Raw genomic sequence first — 12,739 nt, forward strand, 5'->3', positions numbered from 1 at the left:
ATAACTGGTAAACCAGACAGGATTTTAGTTTAGAACAAATTTCAGTATTATTCTGCGTTCCCATTTTAAAAAGTAGAAAAATTAAAGAAGTGATTTCTTTTTAAGAGTTCAACAACCCTACAAATATGTAATTGGGCTTACTCACTATTTTTATGTCTAAGTAACAGGACAGCTATCAGGAATAGCTATCACGATGACCAAATAAATTAAAACTCTAAATTACCTGTGCAATGGGAAAAATAGTATTTTACACTTTTAAAGAAGAAGACCTTAAGCATTATGTTGAATGATATGACAGCAGGAAAACATAGGAAGACATAAGAAAACAGCTTTGTTGCAAGAGTTTAATGAATTTATTATAATTTTGCTTTGTAGAAGTTTGTTTTCTATCACTATTTTTAGAACAAGGCAACACTACAGACTGAAAACCGTATCTGAGCAGGACTAACTTCTGCCTTCTCAATGCTAATCTTTCTCTTTCACAGCATAGTTTTATTTATTTATTTATTTATTTGCCTTCCTATTTTCCATTTGTCAAAAAACGTTCTAGGGTAATTTCCTAGCTTTAGTTTCCAATCCTATTTGTAGTTCAGTTACCATGTTTTTCGTTTTCTAGCGATGGTTCCTGTTCTTACAATATTCCTCTTCTACAGTATTCTATACTGCTGCTGAATAGGATACCTTCTGTCATCTCCCTGGGGCTCCCAACTGTTTGAAAGTATCCTGTTCACAGAAAACTTGCATACTTGTACCAGCACTGTCTGTCTCCTCAGTCCCTTTGGTTCTACTGCTCAGGTTGGTCCTTCTGATCATCGTTAACTGCCTGTTCATGTAGAAGAGCAAGATTGGAAGCTGTGTGTGTGGGCAGGAGCTGTCTAACAGAGGTGTCTCCACCAGATCACTAGGTACAGAGCCAGTTCTTTTGTTGGGGACCCCTAGATTTTAGTGTTTCAGGGTCTTTATTTTGGACCTATTCTCTTTAATCAAAAGACTCCCCTAATCTCTTGCCCAGGTAGAAGAAAGGGTGGGGGAAACATCTGTCCACTATACTTCCCTCATTTCTATGTTTTAGTTCCACACTATGAAGACATGATAGTAAGGGGAGGCAAACAACCCAAGGCATTGGGAGAGAGGGGAGGGAGGTGAGCACATGCAAGATGAAAGACATCCAAGTTAAGACGTGCCTATTTTTTTACTTGATATGAGAGATGTGTCACCAAAATCACCAAGAGGAAAAACAAAACCAAAAATCAGCTCTTACTTCAGAATATCCTAACCATCCCAGGCCTTACTATTTATTTATTTATTTATTTATTTATTTTATTTTTTGAGACGGAGTCTTGCTCGTCGCCCAGACTGGAGTGCAATGGCACAATCTCAGTTCATTGCAACCTCCGCCACCCAGGTTCAAGCTATTCTCCTGCCTCAGCTTCCTCCTGAGTAGCTGGGATTACAGGCACCCGCCACTAGCTAATTTTTGTATTTTCAGTAGAAACGGGGTTTTGCCACGTTGGCCAGGCTGGTCTCCAACTCCGCCTCGGCCTCTCAAAGTGCTGGGATTACAGGTGTGAGCCATCGTGCCCGGCCAGACCCTACTATTTTTAAAAGTTGACTTTTTTTTTTACTGAGTTTTTAATTCATATTTCAAAATAGCTCTGAAATTAGGAAGGAGGTATGTTCCCGAGTGCAACAATTGGAATGAAAAATTACTAAACCAGAAAGATGTCCTAGCCCTAGATGTGAGTTCACTACACACCCTAGATAAATTAGCTAAAATATCCCAAACTATAAAAATAATTCCTGACTCAAGAGTTTTCCTTCATTCAAGAAATATTGTTAAAAATATCATTATACTTAAAACATCGCTGCACGTATAGGTTTTGTAAAATGTGCACTGGAGGAGACAGGTGAGTGTAACATGACTCAAGTGATAGCCTCCTCCATTTCTGTAAGAATTATACACAGTAATTGCAGATAAGTGCTTATAAATCTAAACAGATGAATTTCAGACTATTCTTTACTTCTTTAAAAAACAGATCAGAAAATGAATTGATTCTCCAGCGTCCCATGTAATTTTCCTCAAATCTTTGGCAATTAATGTATACTCCCTCTAGGACTGAATTTTTCACTTTCCCAGTATCTTTTAATTTCTTTCCAACTTTCAAACAAATTAGTATACATAATTCAACTCTTCCTTCAAATTCCCTCCAAGTAAACGGCATCATATTCTCAAGAACAAATTACAGGTGGGAAAAGGTATTTGACGAAATGTACAGCTCACACAAACCATCTAACTTAAAAGAAAATTACCTCCTTTTGTAATATAATGGTTACCTGCAATCTGCCCCAGAAATCTGGTTTTCTAGATCAAAAGTCATCTGGAAGGGATGCATTAGTCATGTAGGTGGCTAATGTCAATAATCCAGTTTAAAATTCGGTGGCAAAAACAGAAGGTCACAGCCACTTATAGGGCCCATAGCTGAGTCTGCCTCAGCTATGAGGGCTGTATTACCATCTGTTTATGCCTCTTCAAAACCCATCTGACATATAGAAGGATGCTTTTTCAGGGATCCTATGTCTCTCTGACTCAGAGGAGACCCTGTACAGCAAAGCATTGCTTTCTGAAAGAGTAACATTAGAGCTCTTTGCATTTGATCACCTGGAAAGGTTGTTTAACATGCAACTTTCTGGATGCTGAAGACCTAGTAAGAATCACTGGGGATAGGACCAGAAAATCCGTATGCTAAACGAGTATCAGGTAATTGGGATGCACACTTCCATTTGAGAAATGCTGACAAAGGGAACAAAGAAATGACAAAAGAAACCACAAGGAATTCACGCTAGGAAAACTCCTATTAGCGCACTCAAGAATATGGAGGGCAATGGAAAAAAAGGAACTAAAAAGTTTAAAACATCTAGTTAAAGGACCTCCACTGAACTATTTAACAAGGGGTTTCTAATTCTGTGTTTTCCATAACACACGTCATCATGATGGAAGTACAATTCAATTTCTATCCATTTTTATACAAAATTTCAGGAATTGTAAGCACCAACTGACTTACTAAAAAACCCAGTATATAAGGCTAACTAGAGAAACATTTAAAAAGAAAATATAAAACATTTTTTATCCAAAAGATGAAGCTCAAAACTCTCTTAATCTTGGAGTTGTGTCATTTGTTAAGTTATAGCTTCCCTCCCCTTACCCACAAAATGTCCCAGTCCCTAAACTCAAACTCTTTCACTGTGATCAAGAAAAGCATTTATTTGTATTGGTGTTTTGAATGAAAATTGGGGGGAAAAACAACTAGGGCCAAACAAATAATGGTTTTAACATAAAATACTGATAATGTCTTTTCTGTCCTCTAAAGGAGAATGAAAAAACATGCTCAAAGAAGAATAAGACTGGCAGAATATTACCACGTTTTTGAGCAAAAGCTCTATTTTCTTAAACACAATTCAAGTACACACTGTTACAATTTTTAGATCTACCTGACACAAGAGCAAGGAAATTGTTTCTTTAAAAAAAAAAAATGCTCCAAGATCTCTAATTTTCAATTAGGCTGCACTATGTAAACAAGGTTGTTTAATGAATAATAAAAACCTTCAAGATGGACTGACTTGAATGGCTTGAAAACTCCGAAGATTCATCTTTAATATCATCTTGTCGTCTTTGGACAAGGCGTGAAGCTCGCTGTTTGTACAGCTGATGTATTGCTGATTCAAGTTCATTAATCAGTGGCACCTGTAAAAATACAACACACTCCGTAACACCAAACTCCTCAGCTGCTTACTTATTTGAGGGTTCCATACTATTTCCGGATTTCTGAAAAAGTACCCTCTCTACGGACAGAATAATCATGAATCCCCAACAGCACACAAGTAGCAAATTCAGTTTTACATTTGGGAAACGACACTTCTTCTTTTAATCCATGCATAGAGCTATAATGTCCAGTGCCTAGTTATTGGAGCAAACGTTAGTTAAGAAATGTAGCACTTCAGTATTCACAGAACAAGTAAAGAAATGTCAACAATTTTAGAGCTTTTCCTTTAGAGAATATTTAAGTACTTAGAAGTCTTTTTAATATCTATTTTTAATTTTCCAGCAGCATTATGTGCCTTGCGATTTTTGTAGCTCAAAGTAAAACATTATCACTGTGCAATACCAAAAAAGTGCAATGGCTCTATGATTAGGTAAGAACAAAAAAAGTCTGCTAATTCTCCAGTTTTGGATATTTCAGTTGCTCTGCCACTCATACGTACCAAGTACGTTAATCTGTTAACTATTTTGTACCTTTATTACAAATTTTTTAATGTAAACAAAATAATTATTAGGGCAAATAAAATTTCTAGCTATCACTAACCTCTCTGAAATCAATATATCACAAATTTAGAAAGTTGTTCTCTTCCTGTCAAATATTTAAATTCTTCCATATTTTATAAAAATTTCTTTACATGAATTGTGAGCTTACAAAGTCAATAATTTTTTCCAGGTTAATATCCCTAAAGCATTTACTTGATTCATATAGAATACAAAAGAACATGAGAGCTAACTTAAAACAGAAAACTTTCTCTTTATAAATACCTTATGTTATAGACAAATGCTATGAAACTTTCACATAACACTAATGACCACTACACATACCTGAGGAAACCAGAAATTCTAGTTTCCTGATGGTTAGTGCAAATGGAAAACACATTATTTAGAGTTTGGGAACACTGGCACCAAATGTTATAGCAGCTTCCTGAACTGAACAGACTGCAAATGGAAAATAAAAAAAGGCAGGTGGAATACAAAGATGTCTGTAATAAAAGCAATTTTATATACTTGCATGATTCCGTTGCAAAAGTAGCAAATGCTCACAGAAAGGTCAAAGTAATGGAGTTATTTTGCTCTTTAATATGCCACACCATGGGCAACAATGTCCCCAAATCTGCAATGATTATCCTTCACAGCTGAGTCCAGAGACTCTATTATTACACTTTACTATAATCTGATTTTGTTTTCAGCAATTACTGCCATCACATTGCCATTTACACTTCCCCATGCCCTCATTACTTTTTTAAAAAAAACCATGAAGTACTGAAGATAAATGAGCCTAAGAGGCATTCTCTTATCTTTTAGTCCTAGAGATTGTTAAGCTTCCTGTACTGTAAGAACTACCCACCTAAGCTGGCATCATACAGAATACAATTTGCAATGGATAGTTAAGATCCTGACAATGTAGTTTTTCTCTTTAGATTAACTGGAATGCCTTTTACTGGAGGTCCAGAGAAAAACTCTACTGAGAATAAAAGCCCTAAACCGACTGTCAGCTCTCATTCAAGTTTCTTAACAATATTGATTATCTCAAGAGTCTTGCACCATGACGACTTCTTTATCCTCTCCAAACTCAAAACTCTTACCAATTATTACTATTTTAGGACCAAAGTTAAGGCAAAGAACCCAAGAAAGATAATTACAGGGAAACAAAAGCAATGGCAAGTTAAAATGATTTACAAATATTTAAAACTTAAGTTTGCCGGGCGCGGTGGCTCACGCCTGTAATCCCAGCACTTTGGGAGGCCGAGGCGGGCGGATCACAAGGTCAGGAGATCGAGACCATGGTGAAACCCCGTCTCTACTAAAAATACAAAAAAATTAGCCGGGCGCGGTTGCGGGCGCCTGTAGTCCCAGCTACTCAGGAGGCTGAGGCAGGAGAATGGCGTGAACCCGGAGGCGGAGCTTGCAGTGAGCCGAGATCCGGCCACAGCACTCCAGCCTGGGCGGCAGAGCGAGACTCCGCCTCAAAAAAAAAAAAAAAAAAAAACTTAAGTTTAAAAACCAACTAAACTTTCATAAGCAAAGAGGGAAAAAAAGGGATCTTTATCTTTTTACAGTTTAACTCTGAAATAATATTCTTATGGTAAAATGATTCAAAGTATCCAATTATTTCTAAGTATCTCCAATATAATAATTTATATTATCAACTCAGCAGTACTTTTTTGTTTTTTCTAAGATTATCTTCTAAAGATCTAAACTAAGCAGTACACTTAATAAAATGAAATACACATGAAAATGTTAGAATGAAATATAATACTCATCTTTAAATGAAGGTATGTCTAACTCTCTTTTAATTAAAATGTAGTCACTGTATAAGGTTTAAGATTTGTTCCAAAAAATCTAAGTGACTCTGTATAACCACGTTAGCATAATCTTAAGTAAACTTCTCTAGGAACAGGGTAATCAAGAGATGAAGTACACTAATAATTCAACAATTAAAAACTATAAACTAGGTTGTCCTACTTTTGGTATGATCTAGCTGACCATATTACTGTCAAATTTTTCAGAGTTGTGTTTGCAATTATGAATATCTTAATTTACTCAAGAAAGTTCCAAAGCAAGCGCCAAGATACTTCAAGAAGCAGCTCTCCAGGGATAAACTCACAAAGTATAGTTTAAGAAAAAGATCCTTTCTCTAGTCACAAAAGTTACGAGACCAGCTCCCACCATGCCCACTGGGCTCAGAAGAGTTTTGCCAGTAGGAAGGACACATCTGTCAACTCTTGACACTTAGGTTCCACTTCCAATCTTGACTCCAGCTTCCGGCACAGAGGAATACAGACAAGCCTATACTTCTTCCCCACCCTAAGCAACTGATATACCACAAGTGGTATCATAACTCAGACTGCAGCTGCTTCTCCAGAAACCAGGTGATAAAGACAAAACATGTCAAACCCTACAGAGAGGACATAGTGAATGCTATCTCATCCTGAATCTGGCCACAGACTGACTGGAACCATTAAGACCCATCAGGAAGAAAGGCCCATCGGGAAGAAAGAACCATCAGGAAGACAGTCTGGCAATGTGCTTTTCCCAGCTATTGGTTTTAGGGTATTCAAGTAATCAACAGAGATAATAAAAGTTGAAATACATATTTAACCACACTATACGCTTACAGATTCTAAGCTAATCTACATAGTCAATAACAAAGGGAAATGTGTCTTCCAATCCAAAGTTCAGACAGGATATTTAAGGACCACACTTCAAATTTTTTTTTTTAAAGATAAGGCTGCAAAGTCCACGAATGCTTATAAACCAGTGCCTCAACCAGTATTTTATCTTAAAGAAAAAAATCAATTAGGAGGTCATTTGAGAAATTAGCTGTGTGCACCTAATTTTAAATGTAAACAATAAATGGTATAAGAATGCAAAACATTTTGTCAACTGACTATCCTATTGGAAAAAAATAAATTTGGGAGAAATGAAACCTTAGAAAAATGATATCCAATGAATGGTTTCTGAAATGAATCAAGCATAGGCTTATTTAGATAAAAGCTATTAGCAACCATGGTAATCACCCAAGGTTTAAAAAAAAAAAAATTTAATAAAAATTTGCAACTTTATATGCACATTTAGAATTACTTGTAGAAACAGCTTAAAAATAAGTTTAAACCTGAACCATAAAAGAAAATTTTATCGGATGAGTCCCTTATCTTCTAAGAATTCAGCACAGGCCAATAATAATCTATCACCATATTGACATAAGACTTTCCAAAGTCTTATTTAAATGTGCTTTAAGATATTATATTTATTTCTGTTTTCAACAAAGGTATTATATTGCACCTAAGAGATAATGCCACTAATGAAGTGAAGAAAAATGAAACATGACTTTTCATCACTTCTAATGTTGAGTTCAGTGGGTACTTTCTGAGAATTACAGAATGTTCTACACAAGGCCATCTAGACCTCCCTAATTTTGCCTTATTCAAAGAGATTAATATTTTTGCATTCTTACCTTTTCACTGAAACACTCAAGCAAGTCTTGGACATACCCTCGCATTTCTTGCAAAAATTTATACCGTTCACCAATACCCCCAGAAGACCCTTCTAATCTTTCAATAGCCCTGGTAGAGTCCACTCGGCTTTGCAGGTGTTTCTCATGCTGCTGTCGATTTGTTTTGTGCAATTCTTTCATGGAGTCCAACCTTAGGAACACAAAAGGATAAATATAACACATTTACATCCAAAGGTCTATGCTGTCAGGACTCTTGCAATATTAAAATATGCATTTAGTTCCACTATTAGAACATAAAAATATTTGGAATGGCATCTTTTCATCTGTACTGCTTTCTCAAAAAACAAAAAATGGCAGTTTACAGATTTCGCAGTTTTGCGGGCTAACCAAAATCTCACTGTTTTGCTTTTCCCCCCATAGCGTGACTACACTTTTTCAGAGTCCAAGAGGTAGAAACTCAGAAATGTCTTCAACAAGATCATGAAGTGGCATTTTTTATAACTTTTCGAGGCTTCCACAGAAGTAATCCAAGAAGGTAGCAGAACAAAGTATGAAGTCATCTTCTGTTTAGCTTTTGAAGCTGGGCCAGTGAATCTTCTTTGCTGATATTCTGCATCTGCTACCCCAGACTACATGTTGCCTGAGGGAACAGAAAGCTAGCGGACAGGTCTTTAAGAAGTTGATCTGCCCTACCTGTCTTTAAGCTGTTTCTTTACCAAATCAATAGTAACGGGAGTCATCTCATTACTGGGAGTTTTGAAAGGGACTGTATTATCTGTTTTTTGAGATTTGGCATCTGATGATCCATAGGCCGTATAACTATAAGGAATGCCATAGGATGAGCTGTAAGGCATTGTCTGGTAAGTGTTCTGGTAGTACATATTCACTTCCGTGGGCTGACTGGCTTGAACCTAGAAAAGAAATGGGATATAGATGAAATCCAGTAGTTAAAACTTTGAAAACAATAAGCCTTTAGGGTTAAAAAAAATCAGCAAAAAATTATACCTATTTGTCAAACATTATGTAATAATTGCAGAACTCTTCAAAATTAGATAAAAGCAGGATTAAATGAATGTCATATCTCTTGGTGGAATCACTACATTTACTTCTAATAATTTTCAGAAAAACAGCATTCAGAGTTGGAAGGAACATCAAAAATCATTTAAGGCCACCTTTGATCAATGGAAGAGGATAAATGCCTTGCCCATGGTCACAGAATCAATGGGCAACCAGAGATTAGAATCTAAAACTCCTGACATCCAGTCCAAGACTTTCTCTATTGTGTCATTTTCTTAACTTCACCCAAATGTATGCGAATTCTGCCTCAAAACATTAGTAACAAAAATAGGTTTATGTTTATGCAATTTTTCTCACTGTATTACCTACTTTTATAAAACAAATTGTTTTAACTATTAGGGAAGATATTTTTCATCCATCTCAAATTTTTGTATTATTGAGAAATCCATCTTCTTCAAAATAATTCTTAAAGTCCAAAAAAATAAGCTATACACACAAAAAAAATCCATTTAAAGCAATGGTTCTCAAACTTTAGTGTGCATCAGCATCACCTGGAGGGCTTGTTAAACAAAGATTGCTGGCCCCACCACCCCAAGTTTCTGACTCTGTAGGTCTCCGGGGGCTGATAATTTGCATTTCTAATGAGCTACCAGGTGACGCCGATGCTGCTAAAATGAAGGACCACTTTGAGAAAAACTGATCGAAGAAACTGGAAATTCCTCCATCATTCTGACTACAAAAAGCTGAACATAATGCAGTTTCTTTTAAAAGCCTAGGCGTGCGTGTGTGTGTGTGTGTGTGTGTGTGTGTGTGTGTGTGTCCTCATGGGATTTTGTTACTTGAAATGACAAAGATTCGATAAAAAAGGCTTTTTAATCTACTTTTAATTTTTAGTTTAATTCTTTTGTCTTACCTGAGGGATATTAATTCCTTTCCTTATCTGCTCCTGTTCCCATCGGCTGAGCTCTTCATCCTGTTCTCCAGTTACTAAAGCATCATCATCACTCCCCTCAATTCCTACAGCCATGAGTAACAAAGAAAAGTAAGTAACACCCAAACAGCAAAGAGGTAAAAGATGCTGACCTGACATTTCACAAGAACTGAGCAAAACTATTAACTCAGTCTTACTAAAATGTCTAATATGATCTCCTCTCTCATTTGGTAGTCCTGACTTTGCCTGTTTTAAGCACAGTATTCTTGAAGCTAAAGGCAGTATTAATGTAATAGTTAAAATCTTGGATGTGTTTCTTAACCTCTGTAAACTTGACATCAACAAAGGGAACAAAATCTAATGCCTCCTAAGAATACAGAATTATATGAATTTATGCATGTAAATTGCTAAGCACAATACCAGCTGCACAATAAATGTCCAATAAACATTAGTTATCACAATATTATAGTTTTTTAAAATTCCAATAAGATACTTGTACCCAAGAACAGTCCTCTAACATAAAACTTAATAAGTCTAAATACTTTTTACTTGACTATAATATCAAATCACATTTAACAGCATTAGAGGCCAGGCATGAGGGCTCACGCCTGTAATCCCAGCACTTTGGGAGGCTGAGGCAGGAGGATCTCTTGAAGCCAAGAGTTAAGACACCAGACACAGTGAGACCCCATAACTACAAAAAAATTAAAAACAAAAAAAATTAGCCAGGTGTGGTGACAAACACCTGTAGTCCCAGCTACTTGAGAGGCTGAGACAGGGGCACTGTTTGAGTCCACAAGTCAAGACACTGCAGTGAGCTATGATTGTACCACTGCACTCTGGCCTAAGTGATGGAATGACACTTTGCCTAAAAACAAACAAAAAAAGGCAATGCAATAGGCTTACTATTCAGTTAAATCAAGTTACCTATTTCCTCAGCAATTTTTTGTCTTTGTGACTTTTCTTTCACAGAAAAAACTATCCGGCGTTTCTCGTCGTCATCTTCATCATCACTGGCATCATTCTCATCTTCTCTAACAAGGCGGCCTTTGCCAGGCTCATTATCATGAGGAGTGAAATCTCCCAATTCTCGGGCCATTTGGCGCTTTTTCCTTGCAGCATGTATAAAAGCTGCATCTGGAATTTCTCCTAGAAACAAATGGTAAGAATATGGCAGTATGAGAGGTGCAAAGTTTCTATTTTCTTGAAAATATGAAAGGTAAAATAATCCATGATAGCCACATCACAGTGATGTTTCAACTGCTGGCACCTCCTTCCCACACTGTGTCTGCAATCTGAAAGATTGTTAATTGAGTTTAAATGGAGTATAAAAGTCACTGAGGAAACTAAAAAGAACATATAATGGTAATATATATGGGAAAAAGTGGGACGGGGTAAAAAGGAAAAACTCACCAAAGCAGTTTTGTTCTAACCGTAATTTTTTTTCTTCATTTTTAACAAATAAAAGTGGCCGGGCACGGTGGCTCACACCTGAGGTCAGGAGTTCAAGACCAGCCTGGCCAACATGGTGAAAGCCTATCTCTACTAAAAATACAAAAAATTAACCAGATGTGGTGGCAGGCGCCTGTAATCCCAGCTACTTGGGAGGCTACGGCAGGAGAATCGCTTGAACCCAGGAGGCAGAGGTTGTATGAGCTGAGATTGCACCACTGCACTCCAGCCTGGGCAACAAGAGCGATATTTCGTCTCAAAAAAAAAAAAAGGTATAAAACTGTATTATGATGCTGGAAGAGATAAAAATAATACAATCTCATGACCCTGAAAAGGCACTATATGATGTATAGTACATTTCTCTTGCAGATAGTTTTTAGTTCACCTGTAACATACTAAATATTTAATTTTGTACCTAATTATTTCTCATATCATAATAAGCTTTATTCCATGCTATTGTTCTCCATAAACATAATTTTTAATGACTTAACATTTTCTGGATAAGGCATAATCTACCTCACACATTAACTGACCTTTTGACTACAGTAAAAATTAATGCCTCCCTACTTGCCTAATCGTTAACAGCTACATAATATCCTATCAAGTAAATGTAATATAATTAACTAACGAACCTTTCCCCTCCTGCTAGAAAATGTTGCTCATTGCAAATGTTCCAATAAAAACATTATTTCCTTGGGATAAATTTCTAGATATGAAATTACTGGGTCAAGAGTAAGAACATTTTGAGATCTATTGATTCATATTGCCAAAGAGTTTCCCATAAGGACTGTACCAATTAGACTCCCACTAGTGATATATGTATAGAATTCACTACAACTTTCTCAGAGTAGCATGTTTTTAAATTGTATAAACATTAACAGGAGTTAAATGGTACTGCTTCATAATTTAAATCTGGCTACTGAGCACTTATTTATTCAAAAGCGGATTAGCCAGTGGCTAGACCTGCAAACTATTTTTTGCAGAAAAGTAAAAAGGAGTATGGACATAAACAGAAATCAGGCCGGGTGCAGTGGTTCACGCCTGTAATCCCAGAACTTTGGGAGGCAGAGGCAGGCGGATCACCTGAATTCAGGAGTTCAAGACCAGCCTGGCCAACATGGAGAAACCCTACCTCTACTAAAAATACAAAAATCAGCTGGGTGTGGTAGTGGTTGCCTGTAGTCCCAGCTACTCAGGAGGCTGAGGCAGGAGAACTGCTTGAACCTGGGAGGTGGTGGGTACAGTGAGCCAAGATCGTGCCATTGCACTCCAGCCTGGGCAACAGAGTGAGACTCCATCTCAAAAAAACAAAACAAAACAAAAACAAAAAAACCTAACAGGAACTGGTTTTGCTTTTAGCAGCAGTTCAGAAGAAAGTTAAGTCAGTCTTAATCTGATACATTAAAAAGGACTACAGGACCATTTTTCCACTTACTTGAAGACTCATTTGCAAAATAAAATTATCTGTCTGTGAATAAACTTGGAAAAGTTGGGAAACTTCTGGTTCTCCTACTTTTTATATTTGCAAATGGAAAAACTCCCTCTTCAAACAGCGATGTCATAA

General features: G+C 36.7%; 1 protein-coding gene across 3 annotated transcripts in view; it reads right to left on the reverse strand.

Moving 5' to 3' along the window:
* The window catches only part of PAXBP1 (PAX3 and PAX7 binding protein 1), a 38,977-nt gene that overhangs the window by 18,492 nt on the left and 7,746 nt on the right, over positions 1 to 12,739 (reverse strand). For all 3 annotated transcript variants that reach the window (XM_033232341.1, XM_033232340.1, XM_033232342.1), the window contains exons 4-8: positions 10,651 to 10,872; positions 9,706 to 9,809; positions 8,469 to 8,686; positions 7,776 to 7,965; positions 3,619 to 3,742 (exon numbers count right to left, since the gene is read on the reverse strand). In XM_033232341.1, the coding sequence (XP_033088232.1) occupies positions 3,619 to 3,742; positions 7,776 to 7,965; positions 8,469 to 8,686; positions 9,706 to 9,809; positions 10,651 to 10,872 (858 nt within the window). The remainder of the gene's footprint in view (positions 1 to 3,618; positions 3,743 to 7,775; positions 7,966 to 8,468; positions 8,687 to 9,705; positions 9,810 to 10,650; positions 10,873 to 12,739) is intronic.

Source organism: Trachypithecus francoisi, unplaced genomic scaffold, assembly GCF_009764315.1.
Source record: "Trachypithecus francoisi isolate TF-2019V2 unplaced genomic scaffold, Tfra_2.0 Lachesis_group14, whole genome shotgun sequence".
NCBI classification, from domain to species: Eukaryota; Metazoa; Chordata; class Mammalia; order Primates; family Cercopithecidae; genus Trachypithecus; species Trachypithecus francoisi.